Source organism: Platalea leucorodia, assembly GCF_965183815.1.
Source record: "Platalea leucorodia genome assembly, chromosome: 20".
NCBI classification, from domain to species: Eukaryota; Metazoa; Chordata; class Aves; order Pelecaniformes; family Threskiornithidae; genus Platalea; species Platalea leucorodia.
In genome coordinates, this window is record NC_138842.1 from 1,067,199 (window position 1) to 1,085,120 (window position 17,922).

Genomic DNA, 17,922 nt, shown 5'->3' on the forward strand with positions numbered 1-17,922 from the left:
TATGACGTCACACGTCTAGCAGTGACGTTCCACACGCCTGTCTGATGTCACGCCAGCCGTCACGTGTCCAGCGGTGACGTCACACCACCCAGCCCACAGCTGCAGAGCGTCACGCGAGCCGTGTCCCACCCACGAGCGCCGTCGTGCCGCGTGTGCTTGCGTGACGTCATGCCAGCCGCCGCCATGTCACGCCCGCCGTCGCGCGCCCGTCAGCGACGGCACACACGCGCGTGGGACATCGCTGATGGCGGAGCGGGGGGTCACCCGCCCCGCGACCACCCATCCCACCGCCGTGACCTCGCCGCTCGGCCGGGTGACGTCGAAAGGCGCCAAGGAGAGGCTGGGCCTCTGGCAGGGGCGTTTATTGGGGTGGGGGAGGGGCAGGGCGGGGGGGGGGGCAGGGCCCGGCTGCAGGGGGGCCCCGGGGGGCGCATGCGGGGGGCGGCGGGGCGAAGCGGGGGCTCCTGGGCCTCGGCGGCCTCGGCGGGGGCTCGGCGGCGAGGGGGGTCCGGCGAGCGCCTGGCGGCCCCTGCAAGCAAGGAGAGAGCGGTCAGCCCTGGGCCTGCGCCCTGCCTGCGCCCTGCCTGCGCCCTGCCTGCTCCTGCACCCTGCCCACACCCTGCCCACACCCTGCCTGCGCCCTGCTCCTGCGCGCTGCCTGCACCCTGCTGCTGCAACCTGCGCCCTCCCCGCACCCTGCCCGCACCCTGCCTGCACCCTGCTGCTGCAACCTGTGCCCTCCTTGCACCCTGCGCCTGCGCCCTGTGTGTGCCCTGCCCACACCTTGCCTGCACCCTGCCTACGCCCTGCTCCTGCACCCAGCTCCTGCACCCTGCTGCCGCAACCTGTGCCCTCCCTGCACCCCGCTCCTGCACCCTGCCCACACCTTGCCTGCACCCTGCCTGCACCCTGCTGCTGCAACCTGCGCCCTCCCCGCACCCTGCCCCTGCACCCTGCCTGTGCCCTGCCTGCACCCTGCCTGCACCTTGCTGCTTGCAACCTGCACCCTCCTTGCACCCTGCTCCTGCGCCCTGCCTGTGCCCTGCCCACACCCTGCCTGCGCCCTGCTCCTGCACCCTGCTGCTGCAGCCTGCACCCTCCTTGCACCCTGCTCCGGCACCCTGCCCGTGCCCTGCCCACACCCTGCCTACACCCTGCCTGCGCCCTGCTCACACCCTGCCTGCGCCCTGCTCCTGCGCCCTGCTGCTGCAGCCTGCACCCTGCCTGCGCCCTGCTCCTGCACCCTGCCTGCACCTTGCCTGCACCCTGCCTGCACCCTGCTGCTGCAACCTGTGCCCTCCTTGCACCCTGCTCCTGCGCCCTGCCTGTGCCCTGCTCACACCCTGCCTGCGCCCTGCTCCTGCACCCTGCTGCTGCAACGTGTGCCCTCCCTGCACCCTGCTCCTGCACCCTGCCCGCATCCTGCCTGCGCCCTGCCTGCACCCTGCTGCTTGCAACCTGCACCCTCCTTGCACCCTGCTCCTGCACCCTGCCCACACCCTGCCCATGCCCTGCTCCTGCACCCTGCTGCTGCATCCTGCACCCTCTCCACGCCCCGTTCCCTCCCTGCCTGCACCCTGCCCTCTTTGCACCCTGCCCACGCCCTGCTCCTGCAGCTTGCACCCCCTCCCTGTCCCCCCCAGCCCTGCCCGCACCCTGCCCGTGCCCTACTTGCAGCCCGCCCACACCCTGCCTGCACCTTCCCTGTGCCCTGCTCCTGCACCCTGCTCCTGCCTGCCGCCCACTGCTGCCTGCAACCTGCCCGCACCCAACCGCACCCTGGGAGCTGGGGGGGACCCAGCCTGGGCCCCCCGGGGCGGAGGAGCCGGGTGGGGGGTACGGGGTGAACCCCGCTTGCCTGGGTGCAAGGCTGCTCGGCCGGCCTAACGAGGCAGCGCTAACGAGCCCCGCGGCCCCGAGCAGCTGCTTCCCCATTGCATCCCCGCTGCACCCCCACTGCATCCCAGTTGCATCCTCACTGCATCCCCATTGCTTCCCCACTGCATCCCAGTTGCTTCCCCATTGCTTCCCCACTGCATCCCAGTTGCATCCCCATTGCATCCCCATTGCTTCCCCACTGCAACCCCACTGCTTCCCCATTACTTCCTCACTGCATTCCCATTGCATCCCCATTGCTTCCCCACTGCATCCCCACTGCATCCCAGTTGCATCCCCATTGCTTCCTCGCTGCATCCCAGTTACTTCACCGCTGCTTCCCCACTGCATTCCCATTGCATCCCCACTGCTTCCCCATTGCTTCCTCACTGCTTCCCAGTTGCATCCCCATTGCTTCCTCGCTGCATCCCAGTTGCTTCCCCATTGCTTCCCCACTGCTTCCCCATTGCTTCCCCATTGCTTCCTCGCTGCATCCCAATTGCTTCCCCGTTGCTTCCCCACTGCTTCCCAGTTGCATCCCCACTGCTTCCTCACTGCATCCCAGTTGCTTCCCCATTGCTTCCTCATTGCTTCCTCACTGCAACCCCACTGCATCCCCGTTGCTTCCCCACTGAATTCTCATTGCATCCCCACTGAATCCCCAGTTCAAACCTAGCGCATCCCCCCTGCCTCTCCATTGCCTCCCCAGTGCACCCTCACTGCATCCCTGCTGTAATTCCATTGCATCCCCCACTGCATCCCCACTGCATCCTCACTGCATCCCTGCTGTAATCCCATTGCATCCCCACTGTAATCCGATTGCATCCCCACTGCACCCTCACTGCATCACTGCTGTAATCCCATTGCATCCCCACTGCACCCTCACTGCATCCCCGCTGTAATCCCATTGCATCCCCATTGCATTCCCATTGCATCCCCACTGCACCCTCACTGCATCCCTGCCATAATCCCATTGCATCCCCATTGCATCCCCACGGCACCCTCACTGCATCCCTGCCATAATCCCATTGCATCCCCATTGCATCCCCACTGCACCCTCACTGCATCCCTGCCGTAATCCCATTGCATTCCCCATTGCTTCCCCACTGCACCTTCACTGCATCCCTGCCATAATCCCATTGCATCCCCATTGCATCCCCACTGCATCCCCACTGCACCCTCACTGCATCCCTGCTGTAATCCCATTGCATCCCCATTGCATCCCCACTGCATCCCCACTGCACCCTCACTGCATCCCTGCCATAATCCCATTGCATCCCCATTGCATCCCCACTGCACCCTCACTGCATCCCTGCCGTAATCCCATTGCATCCCCACTGCACCCTCACTGCATTCCCGCTGTAATCCCATTGCATCCCCATTGCATCCCCACTGCACCCTCACTGCATCCCTGCCGTAATCCCATTGCGTCTCCACTGCACCCTCACTGCATCCCTGCCGTAATCCCATTGCATCCCCACTGCACCCTCACTGCACCCTCACTGCATCCCTGCCGTAATCCCATTGCATCCCCACTGCACCCTCACTGCATCCCTGCCATAATCCCATTGCATCCCCACTGCACCCTCACTGCACCCTCACTGCATCCCTGCCGTAATCCCATTGCATCCCCACTGCACCCTCACTGCATCCCTGCCATAACCCCATTGCATCCCCATTGCATCCCCACTGCATCCCCACTGCACCCTCACTGCATCCCTGCCGTAATCCCATTGCATCCCCATTGCATCCCCACTGCATCTCCACTGCATCCCCACTGCACCCTCACTGCATCCCCACTGCACCCTCACTGCATCCTCATTGCATCCCCGCTGCATCCCCCTGCACCTGCACCACATCCCCGCTGCACCCCTGCTGCACCCCAGTTGCATCCCCAGTTGCATCCCAGTTGCATCCCAGTCGCATCCCAGTCACATCCCCAGTGGCCTCGCCGCACGCACGCGGCCGAGCCGGCAGCGAGCCCTTCCCCGCCGCTAACCCCAAACCAACCTCCCCGGAGCCGGGGCCCTTCCCCGCTCGCCGCGCCGCCGCGGGACACGGCGCAACCGCCACCCCGGGCCCCGATGCCACGCGGCCTCGCCGCCGTGGGCGCTTTTTAAATTTACCTTTTCCTGCCAGGAGACTGTGACACAGGCTTTTAAAAATAGCATGTGCTGAGGCGAGGCGTTCGGGGTGGTGTTGCTAAGGGAGAAATTCAATTCAAATCTAGGGCTTCGCCTTCCCATGCTAACTACTACGGCGCGCTCCCAAAATTAGGGCAGGCAGGGGCTGCCTGCGTGCTGCCTGCCTGCCTGCTTTCACCTCTCGGGAAGCAAAACCCCTTCTCCATCCCGAATCGGCGCGGGGAAGGCTGCTGGGAGCAGCGTCCTCCTCGAAATGACCTGATTTGGAAGGGAGATTTGGGGCGTACCTAGTCGCCGTTGCGGAGGTCGCCGCCGCGGGTGCTGTTGGCGCACTCGGCGTCCTTGGTTTTCCGATCGATCTCGCCCCCTTTGATCTTCTTGCGGGTCATATGGCCGCGGAAACTCGCCTGGATCTTGGCGGCCGCCGCGTTGGCGTCGGGATCGTCCAAGGGGATGTCCAGGATGTCCTCGTCCAGCTTCGTGCAGGCTCCCTCCTGCCGGCGGCAACGGGGGGGGGGGGTTACGGCCGGTGGCACCCCAAAAAGGGCAGCCCCCCCCGCCACTTTCATCCCTTAAATCAGGTCCTAAATGAGCCCCTGTGCCAAAAATTAGGGGCCTTTGCTAAAAATTGGGGGTTGTCTTGCTAAAAATTAGGGCCTTTGCTAAAAATTGGGGTTCTTTTTGCTATAAATTAGGGTTCTTTGCTAAAACTCAGGGTTCTTTGCTAAAATCAGGGTCCTTTGCTAAAAATTAGGGTTCTTCTTGCTATAAATCAGGGTCCTTTACTAAAAAGTAGGGTCCTTTGCTAAAATTTAGGGTTCTTTTTGCTATAAATTAGGGGGGTTTGCTAAAAATCAGGGTCCTTTGCTGTAAATTAGGGTTCTTTTTGCTATAAATTAGGGTTCTTTTTGCTATAAATTAGGGGGTTTTGCTAAAAATCAGGGTCCTTTGCTGTAAATTAGGGTTCTTTCCTAAAAATCAGGGTTCTTTGCCAAAAATGAGGGTTCTTTTTGCTAAAACTCAGGGTCCTTTGCCAAAAATCAGGGTTCTTTTTGCTAAAAATCAGGGGTTTTTGCTAAAAATCAGGGTTCTTTGCTAATAATCACGGTCCCTTGCAGGCGTCTCGGGGGATCTGCAACCGAAGGTGCGGCGGGGGAAAATTTAAATTTACCTTTTCGGCCCCTGTTCATCCCCAAATCCCCCCCGGAGCTGCAAGAAGCCAGCCCCCAGCCAGCCCCACTGGGGCCGGATCCTGCTTTTCCGAAGGTTGGGATGCAGGGAGCGGAGCATCCATGGGAGCAGAGGGTGGGTTTTGGGAGGGGGATTTTTGGCACGGGGGGCAAGCTGAGCTGGCCGTGCCTCAGTTTCCCCTTCCCTCGCAGCCTGTTGCATCCTCCCGCATCCCTGCTCAGGGCTTCGGCCGAAAACACCGGGAAATTTGGGAAGGGAGAGATGCCGGAGGAGGAAGGGGGGGAAAAAGCCCTCCCCCATCCAGGGATAAATCACTGCAGCCCACTCCCCTCCTGCCGCATCCCACCGGAGCGGTTGGACCCCGGCACCGAGGTTTAGGTGGGAAAAAAACCCCAAAAATACGGGAAAAACCTAAATGAGATGGGAGCGAGGCGGCGTTGGATGCTCTGGTGTCGGCAGCGGTGCGGGTGCATCCTTTAGCATCGCTCCGGGAATGCTTTCAAGGAGTTTTTTTTTGGGGGGGGAAGGGGGTTTATTTGGAAGCTGCAGATTTTTGGGAAGGGGGATGCTCTTCTCCGAGGAGCATGCCACCGCTCCGCAAAGTTGCTCGGGTTGTTTTTAGCGTCGCGAAAGGGGAAGGGAGCAAAAGAGCAACGGCGGCGGCGGCGGCTTAAGTGACGGGTCCAAGGTGAAAATGATACGTCCAGGGTGGAAATGTTATAGCCAGGGCTGGAAATCCTATAGCCAGGGGAGAAATCTTATATCTGGGGGGAGGAAATCCTATATCCAGGAGAGAAAGCCTATAGTCAGGGGAGAAATCCTATATTCAGGGGAGAAATCCTATATTCAGGGGAAAAATCCTATATATATGGGGGAGGAAACCTATATCCAGGGGAAAAATCCTATATCCAGGGGAAGGAAATCCTATATCGAGGCAAGAAATCCTATATTCAGGGGAGAAATCCTATATACAGGTGGGGGAAACCTATATAGAGGGGAGAAATCCTATATTCAGGGGGGAAAACCTATAAACGGGGAGGGCATATCTTATATCCAGGGGGTGAAAACCTATATCCAGGGGAGAAATCCTATATCCAGGGGGTGAAAACCTATATCCAGAGGAGAAATCCTATATCCAGGGGGAGAAATCCTATATCCAGGGGGTGAAAATCTGTATCCAGGGGAGAAAACGTACACCCAGGGGGAAAAATCCTACGTGCAGGGGAGAAATCCTATATTCAGAGGGAGAAATCCTATATTCAGAGGGAGAAATCCTACATATGGGGGGGGAAATCCTATATTCAGGGGAGAAATCCTATATCCAGGGGGGAAAAATCCTGTCTCCAGGGTGGGTTTTGCCTCTCTGGGGGTGCCCAGGAGGGCAGATGGGGGTTTCTCTCTGTGCTGCCAGATGAGCAGGAGGAAAAAATGGGAAAAAAGGGGGGAAAAAAAAGGGGGGGAGGGAAAAAAAAGGGGGGGGGAAGGGAGAAAAGGGGGGAAAAGGATGAGGTTTTCCGCCGGATCAACTCCCCGAGCCGGCTGGTGGCCGGGCAGCGAGGGGTGCTCACCCCAATTTATCCCCGATCCTGCCTGGAGAGTAATTTGGGGGGGGGGGGGGAGAAAAAGGTGGATAACAGGAGAAATCCCGGTCTGGCGGCTGGATTTGGGGCTGGGGGGGGACTTTGCTGAGCGGGATGTGGGATGCGGGCTGCGGTGCGGGACGGGATGGGGGGATTTGGGGGGGGGGGGGGCTGGGGGGGCTGCAGCGGCGCTGGGGGCGGGGGGGCCGCCGAGTTGGTGGAGCTTTTGGGTGCAGCACCCAGGGCAGCATCAACCCCCCCCTGCAAACACCCCCCACCGCCTCCCCAAACCCCCTCCGCCGCCCCCGTACCCCGCTCCATGGCCGCTAATAATAATAATAATAATAATAATTAATGAAACGCAGCCAAGCCAGACGCCGGGGGGGGAAAGGGGGGGGACCTACGTTGCAGCAGTCCATGGCGGAGGACGGGTGGGTGGCCAGCGATGGGCGAGGGGCTCCGGCAGGGTCTCGCTTCCCCGGCGACTCTCCCGGCGCAGGTGGCAAGTTGAGCGGAGCCGCTTGCCTACGTAATGCGCTTTCCTCCGGGCGAGCCTATCAGCCCTACACCCCTGCCAGGCTTTTAGAGGAGGGGGTGTTTCTTATGGGCTTTTTTTTTTTTTTTTTCCCTTTTCTCTTTTTTTTTTTAACCTCCTCCAATTTTATTTCGCAGCCTCCAACTCCCTCCTAACGCTTAAAGGAGCCGGGAGCTCGCGTCGGAGTTTCGTGTAATAGGGAAAAAAAAAAAAAAAATCACACGCGGAGGACGCGATCAAATATCGAACGGCGCTTTCGGGGTCTCGCCCTTGGCGTGGCGGGTTTAACAGGGCTGGGCTGAAATCTCCAGCGGGTTTTTTTTGGGGGGCCGGGGGGTGAAGAGGCAGCAAATGGGGGCAGATGGGTTATTTTTTGGGGGGGGGGGATGCTTGGCCCGCAGCGATGCTGGGTTTCGCCGCCCCGGGTTTGTTTGCGCAGGGGGCGAAACCTTCCCGACCGACTTCGGGCTTGGTCCCGAAGGAGGGCGAGGGTGAGGAGGGCGAGGAAGGGCGGCTACGGAGGGGCACCGTGTCCCACCGAGCACCCGCTGAAGCCCAGGGTGCTTCAGCGCGGAGGAGGGGGCTCCGCTTTTGGGGTTTGGGGGTCCCCTCCCTGCTCGCAGGAGCATCCGACCCCCCCAAATTCGAGGTGGTTGCCAGCCACACCACCAAACCCAGCCGTTTTGCCAGCGACCTGTGGACCCTGCTTTCGCCCTCGGACCATGCCGGGACGAGGCGAGGGGACCCCAGGAAAGAGGGGGGACCCCCAGGGCGACGCGGGGGGCTGCAGCCCGCAGCCCCCCGCACCGCCCGCCTCGCTCGCCTCTAATCCAGGTTTGGGAGTTGCTAAGCAACCGCATAAGTCGCCCGTGGGCTCGGCACGCCGATGCCGGCTCCGGCCGGCCCCCGAAATGCGGCACGGACCCCCCAGCCGGGCACCGGCACCCACCGGCGCAGCCGGGCCTCGCCGGCGATCCCCGGCCGGGCTTGCTCACGGGGCCGTGTCCTGCTCCTGGCGGCGCTGACCTTCCTCTTTGCCATCACCGGCATCACCGTCCCCGTTAGCATCCCTGCCCCATCGCCATCATCATCCCCATCGTCCCCGCCACCGTCCTCACTGCTGCCACCAGCCCTGGCACTGTCCCCACGCCCGCCATCGTCCCTGTCCCCATCGTCATCCCCATCCCCAATTTCCATCCCGCCATCTCCGTCCCTGTCCCCACGCTCATCCCCAAACCTCAACCCTGTCATCATCTTTGTCCCCGTCCCCATCGTCCCCATCCCTGTCCCCATTCCCATCCCTGTCCCCATTCCCATCCCTGTTCCCAAGGCCGTTCCAGCTGGGTGCAGGCGGTGGCACCCCCTCCGCCCCGACACCCCCAGCTCCCCGGGGCACCCCGTTCCCCATCCCATCCCAGCGGCACCCAGGCACCCAAACCCCGCACCGGGGGAGGTGGGTGCTCCCCGAGCATCCCTCCATTTCCCCCGCCAGCCCTCGGCACCCGGCTCTTCCCGCCGGAGCCGCTTTTCCACCGCCACCTCTTCCCACCAGCACCGCAGCGGGGGCAAAAATAGCTCTGCTCCAGAAAACCCCGCTTCCAGGCGAAGCCTCGGCCGCTCCGCTGGGATTTTTAGATGGGAAAACGATCCCTTTCCCCCTTTTTTTTTTTTTTTAGACCCTCCGGATCCATCGCTGCCGGCTCCGGGGTGGTTTTGGGGGAGCCGAGCGGAAAAGGTGCATCAAGGATCCGGGAAAACTAGCCCCAAAAGTAGGATGCGAAATGCTGGGAGGATCATCCCAGTAAAACCCCCCAAAAATGCAGAAAAACAGGGGGTTTGGGAGGAGTTCGAAGGCAAAATGGCACCCCGCTCCCCATAACCGGCTCCGGCCGCGGCCCCCCGGTCCTGGCAGAGCCGCCGAGCGCCGGCGTCTCCCGCGGGCTGCGGCTGCGGAGGAGGGACGCCAAATGCCAGAACATTTCTAATCATTAACGGCGCTTTTTGAGCCCGTTCCAGGCTCTGCGTTTTTCCTCCCCGGGCCCCTTCATCCGAGAAAACAACTCAACCCGGGATGCAAGGCGGAGGGAGGGGAAGGAATATTGGGGTGATGCTTTTCCAGCTGCTCCAGCGTCTCCTAAATCTGATACCCGATAAAAATAATTCCAATATTTTGGAAGAGGGGATGGGTACCACGGGTGGCAAGTCCCACCGGAAACATCCCGCCGTCGTGATTTGAGATGGTGGCACCGAGGTGTTAAAAAAAAACCAAAAAACTTAAAAAAAAAGGGAATTTGATGTTGGAAAAGTGCCCTGGGCGGGCAGCGTTGCCGGCTGCCAGAGCGGGGAGCCGGCAGCCGGCGAGGCGGTGCCGAGCGGGGGGTCAAGGCGTAGCCGGTTGGCATCGGCCCCGGCGTGGGGTCCCCGCCAGCTTTTTTTCCCCTCCCTCTCCCTCTTTCCTGTTTTTCCCAGGGGAATCGCCGCCGTGCCCCGTGCCGCCGTGGGCGAGCGTCGCATATGGCCGGGAAAAACCAGGAAAGGGGGGGGAGGCGAAAGCGGGGTGAGCAGGCGTGGGGGGTTCACCACCCCCTCCCCAAAATAAAACAGAGCAACCGGTTTTGATGCAAACCCCATCACCCCTTTTTGTTGTTTTTTGCAGCACCGCTTGGGATTTTGAAACCATTCCAGGTGGGAAAACCTGAATGTCAGCAGTTGGAATGGGATGGGGAGGGGGATGGGGACCCCCTGCGCTCCCCAAAATGCCGGGGGGGAGCCATCTCGGCTCTCGGGAGGAGCAATGTCACATCCCTCCTTCACGCGGGGACGCGATTCAATTTTTGACAACCTCCAGGGATGCAGAGGCCTAAATATAGAGCCTTAAAATATCATCTTGAGCTCGGCCCAGCTCCTAAAGCCGGGTTTTGGGGTTTTTTTTTTTTAGGGAAAGAAATCTCAGGTGAGAGTCGCTAATAACGGCGGGGACCTCGTTAATGAGGATTCTCATTAAAAAAGCGCCGCGGGCGTGGGATGGGAGAGCATCGCCCGCCCTCCTGAGAAGGGCAGGAGCCAGGGGGGGAAATTGAGGGGGTTTTTTTTTCTGGGTTTTGGGGTTTTTTGGGTTTTTTTGGAGTGGCGGCGGCTCATTTTGGGTCGGGTTGGTGCCAACCGGGGGATTTGGGGCGCGGGTCGGGCCCCTGGGGAGGCGTCCCTTTGAAAGGGGGTCACGGGGCCGCGCTCCCCGGCGGCAGTGGGGTCGCTCCCCTCTGCGGCGGCGCGGGGAGGACTCACGGGTGCCGTCAGCGGGTGCTCTTTTGGGCTGAAACAGCCCTGGTTTGGGTGCGGGCGCTGTGTCCCTTACCGTGGCCGGGCTGCCCGCCCGCTGCCCTGCCTCCTCCTCGGCCTCATCCTCCTCTTCCTCGTCCCCCGGCCGGGCTCCCTGCGCTGCCGGGGCAGCTGAGCTGTCTGGGGAAGGAGGAGGTTTGATGGGCCCAGGGCAGGCCAGACACCCCGGGGATGGGCACAGGGCAGGCCTGACACCCCGGGGATGGGCACAGGGCAGGCCTGGCACCGCGGGGATGGGCACAGGGCAGGCCTGACACCCCGGGGATGGGCACAGGGCAGGCCTGGCACCGCGGGGATGGGCACAGGGCAGGCCTGACACCCCGGGGATGGGCACAGGGCAGGCCTGGCACCGCGGGGATGGGCACAGGGTAGGCCTGGCACCCTGGGGATGGGCACAGGGTAGGCCTGGCACCGCGGGGATGGGCACAGGGCAGGCCTGGCACCCCGGGGATGGGCACAAGGGTTGGGCGAGGTGCAAAGACCCCTAGGATGGGGACAGAGGGGCAGGTGGGGTGTCCTTGAGGGCTGGCCTGACGCCCTGGGTGATGGGCACACGGGACAGGCTCAACGCCCTGGGCAATGGGCACAAGGGCAGGCCTGACGCCCTGGGTGATGGGCACACGGGACAGGCTCAACGCCCTGGGCGATGGGCACAAGGGCAGGCCTGACGCCCTGGGTGATGGGCACACGGGACAGGCTCAACGCCCTGGGTGATGGGCACAAGGGCAGGCCTGACGCCATGGGTGATGGGCACAAGGGCAGGCCTGACGCCACGCAGGATGGGCAGGCCATGCCGCGCGGGGCAGGGGATGGCAGGGCAGGGCTGGGTGCTGCCGGGCCGGGCCACTCACCCTCTCTCTGCTCCAGCAGCCTTTGGAAGTGCTGCGCAGCAAAGGCCACCACGTCGGCGGGCTGCACCCGCAGCACCTCCAGCGCCAGCCCCTCCAGCAGGTTTCGGACGCCGGCGGGCAGCCGCAGGGTGCTGCTGGAGGAGGGGGCGGACATGGCCGCCTCTCCCGGGGCTCCTGCAGCGGCACAACGGGGGTTAACCGCCACCCGCACCCCCGACCGGGCAGCGCCGGGACTCGAACCCGCGGCCTCGGGAACGGGGGTCAGCGCCGCCGCTAGGGGGCGCTCCCCTTCCCGCCCGCCGCGCCTGCGCACGGCCCCCTCTAACTGCGCGTGCGCGGCTGCTGCCCGGGCGCGGCGAGGGGAGCGGCGGCCGAGGGCCCCGGACCCCCGGTTCCCCGCCCCGGTTCCCCCTCCGGTCCCCCCCGGGTCCCCCCCGGGTTCCCCGTCCCCGGTCCCCTCTGCCCCTCGCCCCCAGCCCCAGCCCCGACCCTTTCTTCCCCTCGCCGCCGGCCAGGCCGCGCTCGGCGCCTCAGGCCGCGGTGAAGACGCGGTCGCTTGGCAACCGCCCCCCCCACCGGCGGTGCGCGCCCAGGCCACGCCCCCTGGTGCAAGCCCCGCCCACAGGGGGCGGGGCACGGCGGGGGCGGGGCCCTGGCGCCCCGTTGCCCCCCAAGGATGGCGACCTGGGCGCTGCTGGCGCTGGTCCCGGTGGCCGCAGGTAAAGGGCTGGGGGGGGGGGGGGGCGGCTCCGCACCCGCGGGCACCCCCAGCCCCGCTTCGGGCTCTTGGCATCCCCGGCCCCGCCTTGATGCCCTCGGGGCCCCCGGGGCCCCGCCTCGGGGCCCTTGGCACCCCCTGAACCCCGCTTTGGGGCCCCTCGCACGCCCCTCAGCCCCGCTTCGATGCCCTTGGCACCCCCAGAGCCCGGCTTCGGGGCCCTTTGCACCCCCAAGCCCCATTTCGATGCCCTTTGCACTCCCCTGAGCCCAGCTTCGATGCCCTTGGCACCCCCAGAGCTCAGGTTTGGGGCCCTTGGCACCCCCAGCCCCACTTTGATGCCCTTGGTACCCCCAGAGCCCAGATTTGATGCCCTTGGCGTCTCCCCAGCCCTGCTTTGATCCCCCAAAGCCCTGCTTCGACGCCCTTGGCACCCCCAAAGCCCCGCTTCGACGCCCTTGGCACCCCCTGAGCCCCGCTTCGACGCTCTTGGCACCTTCCATTCCCATTTTGATGCCCTTCACACCCCCTGAGCCCCGCTTCGACGCCCTTGGCACCCCCTCAGCCCCGCTTTGAAGCCCCGGGCTCCCCCCTCAAGCCTCATTTCGATGCCCTTCGCACCCCGGGGCCCCGCTTCGACGCCCTTCGCGTCCCCCAGCCTCATTTCGACGCCCTCCTCACCCCCTCGAGACCCGCTTTGCCGCCCTTTGCGCTCCCCAGCCCCTCTCCGATGCCCTTGGCACGTCGCTGCCGCCGTGGGACGGTGCTTTACGTAAGGCGGGAGTCGCATGCGGCTCCTCGGCGGCATCTCGTGGGCTCTCCTCCCTTCCCTCCTCCCAGCCGCTTTTTATAGCCTCCAGTCTCTTCCTTGGCGTCTCGGGTTGGTTTTTTTTTTTCCCTTCCGACTCATTTTTTTATGTAACTTGTCCTTCCCGGAGCCTCGTCGCATGAGAGGGTGGGACCGGCGCTGCGGCTGATTCCAGAGAGGCCGAGATTGTTTCTTTCCTTCGTTAAACCCAGCCCGGGACGAGCTCCGCGAGCTCCGTGAGCCCCGGGTTGATGGCTACAACGGCCCAGATCACCCACAAACGTTGCCCCCGACCCCCTTTCAAGCGCGGTTTTATTTTCACACCCCAAAAAGGGGGCTTTTGGGGGTGCCAGGGCTGCTTCCCTCCCCGTCGAAGGCGCCTTTGCCGGCGCCACGTGCCCACTGTTTCCCATCCCACCGCTCGCCAACCCTTTTTTCGCAAGGGGAAAATAAATCAGAACGTATTTATTAGCAAGGTTGGGCTGGTGGAGACGCTCCCGTGCTGTTATTAGAAGAATTTTTACCCAAATTTGTATCCAAACTCTGTGTAACACAAACTCCCGTGCTTTGGGAGGGCTGGGCTCGCTTGGGGACTTCAACTCCTCACCTCTTTGCTCCATTGGGTTGATCGGGACTGAAGGAAGCCGTAAATTAAAGCGGCCTCTCAAATAATTTGTATTTAAAAGGGAGTCGGAAACCGTGCCGGGGATTTTTTCCTTGGTTTTTTGCCTCTTGGGGCTGACGTTTGCGCTGTCCGTTGATCCCAGGGGCGATGCTCGGCTTCGCGTCCTACTACGGCGACCACATGGTGCTGCAGAAGGAGCCAGCGGGGGCCGTGGTGTGGGGCTACGGCGAGCCGGGGGCCAGCGTGACCGTGGCTCTCTCCAAGGACGGCGGCCTCGTCGTCATGAAGAAGACGGCGCCAGTTAAAGGTCGGTCCTGGACCCTCGCCGGGTAACCGGGGCCGGTGGTTTTGGTAGCCGAGGAGCAGGTCCGAGCCCAAATCGGAGCTGCTGGGGGGGTGGGGGCTGCTCTGGGGTGGCAGAAGTGACGGTGACACCGCTTTCCCCTTCTCGGGGAGGGGGTTCAGCCATCCCCTTCCCCGCCAACGCCGGCCTTTGCTCACTTCGGTTTCCCAACAGCGGGATCCCGTAGGCGCCGAGCGGGAGCCGAGCTGCCGCTGGAGTGGGTGGCACCGCGTAGGCTCCAGCCGAAGGCTGAGGCTGCAGAGGGGAGAGGACGGGGGGGGGTTTAGCTCTTCTCCCTGTCAAAACCATCTCCGGGGAAATCTCCGGAGCGCTCCTGGCCTTCTTTTTTTGATGTATTCCCCCCTCGGAGGATCCTGCTGGGATTTGAGCCCGGAGGGATGTCAGGCAGAGCCGTCCTCCAGGCCGGGAGGGCTCGGCGGCACCTCGGATCTCACCTGGCGGCCTCCCGCCCCGCCTAGCGAGTCGGGGGGCTGCTCGGCACCTTCGGGGGGCTGCGAGAGCTGCCTAAAGGGCTCCTCCGCAAGCCGGAGAGCCCGGAGGCGTCTTGTGAGAAAGCAGCGATCCGGGAGATCTGCAGGATCCGGCCCCAGCCGGGCCAGAAAATCCACGCTAAGCTCCGGCAGAATATCTTTACGCCTCGATTCGGCGCCTCTAAAATTAGCTGGAGCCATCTCAGTGTCACACACACCAAGCTGCTCCTGTAATCCCGGTTCCTCCCAGCAGCTTCTGCTCTGACACACATTTGTCTTCTCGATTTTCTTTTTAACCCCTGAGTTCCTGCAGGAGGAGAGACCCTCGGATGGCAGCGAGCTTCCCAAATCCGTTTCCCCAGCCCGCCTCCGCGGCGGGGAAGCTTTCCCTCGTTGCTTGTCCATCCCCGCCGGTCGTTGGCTGCTCATCCCGCCTCTTTGCCAAGTTCTTGAGATCTTCATGGGGTCATGAAAGACAAAACACCCTCCTCCTCTTCCAGGACCTTCTGGGACATGGACAACTGTCCTGGACCCTATGGATCCAGGTGGTCCCTACGCGCTGACGGCCGGGCAGGGCTCGGAGAACGTGACGCTGCGGGACATCTACTTTGGGGACGTGTGGCTTTGCAGCGGACAGAGCAACATGGCGATGACGGTCTTGCAGGTAAGCCCTCGCGGCGTGGCCCGATCCTGCCGGATCGGGCAGGGATCAGGCAGGGAAACGCCTGGCGCGTTCCCGACCCTTCCCTAGATCGCCAACGCCAGCCGGGAGCTCGCCGCCGCCGCTCGCTACCCCTACGTCCGCATCTTCGCCGCAGCGCCCGCCCGCTCCGACGTGGAGCTGGAGGACCTGGAGCGAATCGACTTGCCGTGGGCCATCCCGACGGCCGGTGGGTGCAACGCGCCTCTCAAAAAAAGCCTGGAAATGGCTTTTTTTTTCCCCCCCTTTTTCCCTTTGCAGCTCGCTGTTTCTTGAACAGAAAACCTGGGCCACGGGAATTTCACCTACTTCTCGGCCGTCTGCTGGTTGTTGGGGCGCTACCTCTACAAGGCTCTGCGGTACCCCCTGGGGCTGGTGGAGGCGGCCTGGGGGGGCACCCCCATCGAGGCCTGGTCCTCCCGGAGGGCTCTGCGGGCGTGCGGGCTCCCGCAGGACGCGGGGAGGTGAGAGGAGATGCGGTGGGAACGCCTCCTGCCCCCCGCCGCCACGCTGCTTTTGGGGGGTATCCTCCATCCCTTCCCATCCCGCCTCCTCTCTGAAGCATCCCCGGAGCCCCGCTGCCCCCTCCGTGCAGCGTTGCGCCCCCCTCCAGCTGAAATCCCCTCCCGCAGGGCGCATCTCAGCACCTAAAGGGAAGAGGGGGACCCCAGGGCTCCCCTTTTCCACGGCGCTCGCTTTAACCACGCAAGGCTGGCTCCCAAAACCCCCCAGCTTCAGGCCTGGCCTTGTGTTTTGCACCCTCTTAAGCCTGGCTTTGTCTTCCAGCGTCTCCCCGCACCGGCAGCTCTCCGGTCCGCAAACGCCCTCCGTGCTCTGGAACGCCATGATCCACCCGCTGCTCAACATGACGCTGCGGGGCATCGCTTGGTACCAGGGTAAGCCCCCCCTTCTCCCCTAATTTTTGCCCCCCTCCCTAGCACACAGCAGCCCCCCGCTATCCTCCCCCGGCCTCTCACCGGCCCCTCGCTTTTGGGGCCAGGCGAGGCCAACGCCTTCCTGCACACGGACCTGTACAACTGCACCTTCCCCGCGCTCATCGCCGACTGGCGCCGGGCTTTCCACGCCGGATCGGCCGGGCAGACCGAGCCGCTCCTCCCCTTCGGCTTCGTGCAGGTGAGAAGGGGGATCCCCACCCTCCCCTGGGGACGGCGGCGAGGTTTTACCCGTCATTCCGCACCCCGGAGGCCAATTCCAAGCTGGCGGGAGGGAGAGGATGATGCTGTAAACGCATGGACAAATCCCGCCGGAGTGCCGAATTCCGGGCAGGGACGGCAGCGGCCCCCTCCTCGCTCTGCCTTGCAGTTGTCCACCTATCGCCGGCAGAGCCCGGACGACAGCTTCGCCCGTCTCCGCTGGCACCAAACAGCCGATCTGGGGCTCATCCCCAACGCCAGGATGCCCGGCACCTTCATGGCCGTGGCCATGGATCTGTGCGACGAGCGCTCTCCCTACGGCAGGCGAGTCCCGGGCGGCGGGGCCGAGGGCGCAGCTATCCGATCCCAACCCCGCTTCCCTCCTCTTCCTCGGCAGCATCCACCCCCGGGACAAGCAGAACGTGGCCCACCGGCTTCACCTGGGCGCCAGGGCTGTGGCGTACGGGGAGAAAGACCTGGTTTTCCAGGGGCCGTACCCGATCCGGGCCGTCCTGGAGGTGAGCAAGGCTCTGCTGAACCTCACCTACGGCCAGGAGCTCGTCTGCCGTCGCAGGGAGACGCGGGCGTTCGAGGTGAGGAAGGGGAAAAGCTTCCCCCCCAGGGCTGGAAGAGGGAAACCCACCCTGACGGAGGTTTCTCCCCCCACCCAGGTTCGCTGCTCCAGCCGGCCGCGCGAGTGGCTGCCGGCACCGGCGGTGGCGGTGGGGTCCCGGACGGTGACGCTGGCCCTGGCCGGCTGCGGGACGCTGGTGCTGGGCTTGCGCTACGCCTGGGCCGAGTGGCCCTGCGACTATGAGTCCTGCGCCCTCTACAACGCCCAGGGGCTCCCCGCACCCCCTTTCCTCATGGATGTCCTGCCTGTGGGGGAAACGGCCGGAGGGAGGGAGCTGCTCCTCCTCCCCGGCTCCCGAGGGATTTAGGCAAGGGGACGGCGGAGGGAGCTGACCTCTCGCGAAGGCTGCCGGCACCGCGACTCCGATTCGGGGAAGCAGCTGGCTTGATTACTGTCTTACTAATTAAACGCTTTCCAGCTCCTCTTTGGCCTGAAGTCAAGGCTGCAAGGGGGAAGGAAAAAACAAAAAAGCCAATTTAAAATGAAATTTATGCAAAATTCTGTTCAGACGCACTGATGGGAGTCGAACCCCTCACCCAAATCTGTCCCAGCCTCCGTCTGCGGGGCGGAGAGCGGGGAGAGAGGAGCTCTGCCAAAAATAAACGCCACAACCAAACGCCAAGACTGGGGCTGGGACACGGAGCTGCACGTTGCTTCGCAGCGGTAGCGAGCGCCTCCCTGCGTTAATAAATAGTTAATAAACCGGCTCGTTTTATTCTTGAATCCCATTTTTTTTCCTTCAGAGGAGCATCCCTTCGTCCTCCATTCTCTCCCTCTTGCCCTAACAGCAGGGATATTTGTGTGGAAGAGGCGCGACGTGGCCCCCAGCGCTCGGAATAAGGCATCCGAGGGAGTTTCTGCACAAAAAAAATCAATCGTTTAACCCTTTTTTGCCGAAAAAAAAATGCGAACGTAAGAAGGGGAACCCCAAACG

At 63.1% G+C, this 17,922-nt stretch overlaps 2 protein-coding genes across 2 annotated transcripts; one reads left to right on the forward strand and one right to left on the reverse strand.

Moving 5' to 3' along the window:
* Nucleotides 1-362: 362 nt before the first annotated feature.
* Nucleotides 363-7,468, reverse strand: NRGN (neurogranin). Its single transcript, XM_082330518.1, has 3 exons — nucleotides 7,195-7,468; nucleotides 4,307-4,513; nucleotides 363-529 (listed from the first exon to the last, which is right to left on the reverse strand). Exons 1-2 carry the CDS (start codon nucleotides 7,207-7,209, stop codon nucleotides 4,307-4,309), a joined length of 222 nt encoding a protein of 73 aa, XP_082186644.1. The 5' UTR covers nucleotides 7,210-7,468; the 3' UTR covers nucleotides 363-529.
* A 4,613-nt stretch (nucleotides 7,469-12,081) lies between these two features.
* Nucleotides 12,082-17,661, forward strand: SIAE (sialic acid acetylesterase). The gene is made up of 10 exons (XM_082330764.1): nucleotides 12,082-12,234; nucleotides 13,809-13,973; nucleotides 15,001-15,164; nucleotides 15,252-15,390; nucleotides 15,481-15,664; nucleotides 15,987-16,096; nucleotides 16,201-16,334; nucleotides 16,524-16,678; nucleotides 16,752-16,947; nucleotides 17,026-17,661. Exons 1-10 carry the CDS (start codon nucleotides 12,192-12,194, stop codon nucleotides 17,293-17,295), a joined length of 1,560 nt encoding a protein of 519 aa, XP_082186890.1. The 5' UTR covers nucleotides 12,082-12,191; the 3' UTR covers nucleotides 17,296-17,661.
* The last annotated feature ends 261 nt before the right edge of the window (nucleotides 17,662-17,922 follow it).

Coding starts and splice junctions, on each gene's coding strand:
- SIAE (XM_082330764.1), top strand. CDS start 12,192: ATGGCGACCTGGGCGCTGCTGGCGCTGGTCCCGGTGGCCGCAG. Junction 13,974..15,000: donor GAAGACGGCGCCAGTTAAAG/GTCGGTCCTGGA, acceptor CTCCTCTTCCAG/GACCTTCTGGGACATGGACA. Junction 16,948..17,025: donor GGGAGACGCGGGCGTTCGAG/GTGAGGAAGGGG, acceptor CCCCCCACCCAG/GTTCGCTGCTCCAGCCGGCC.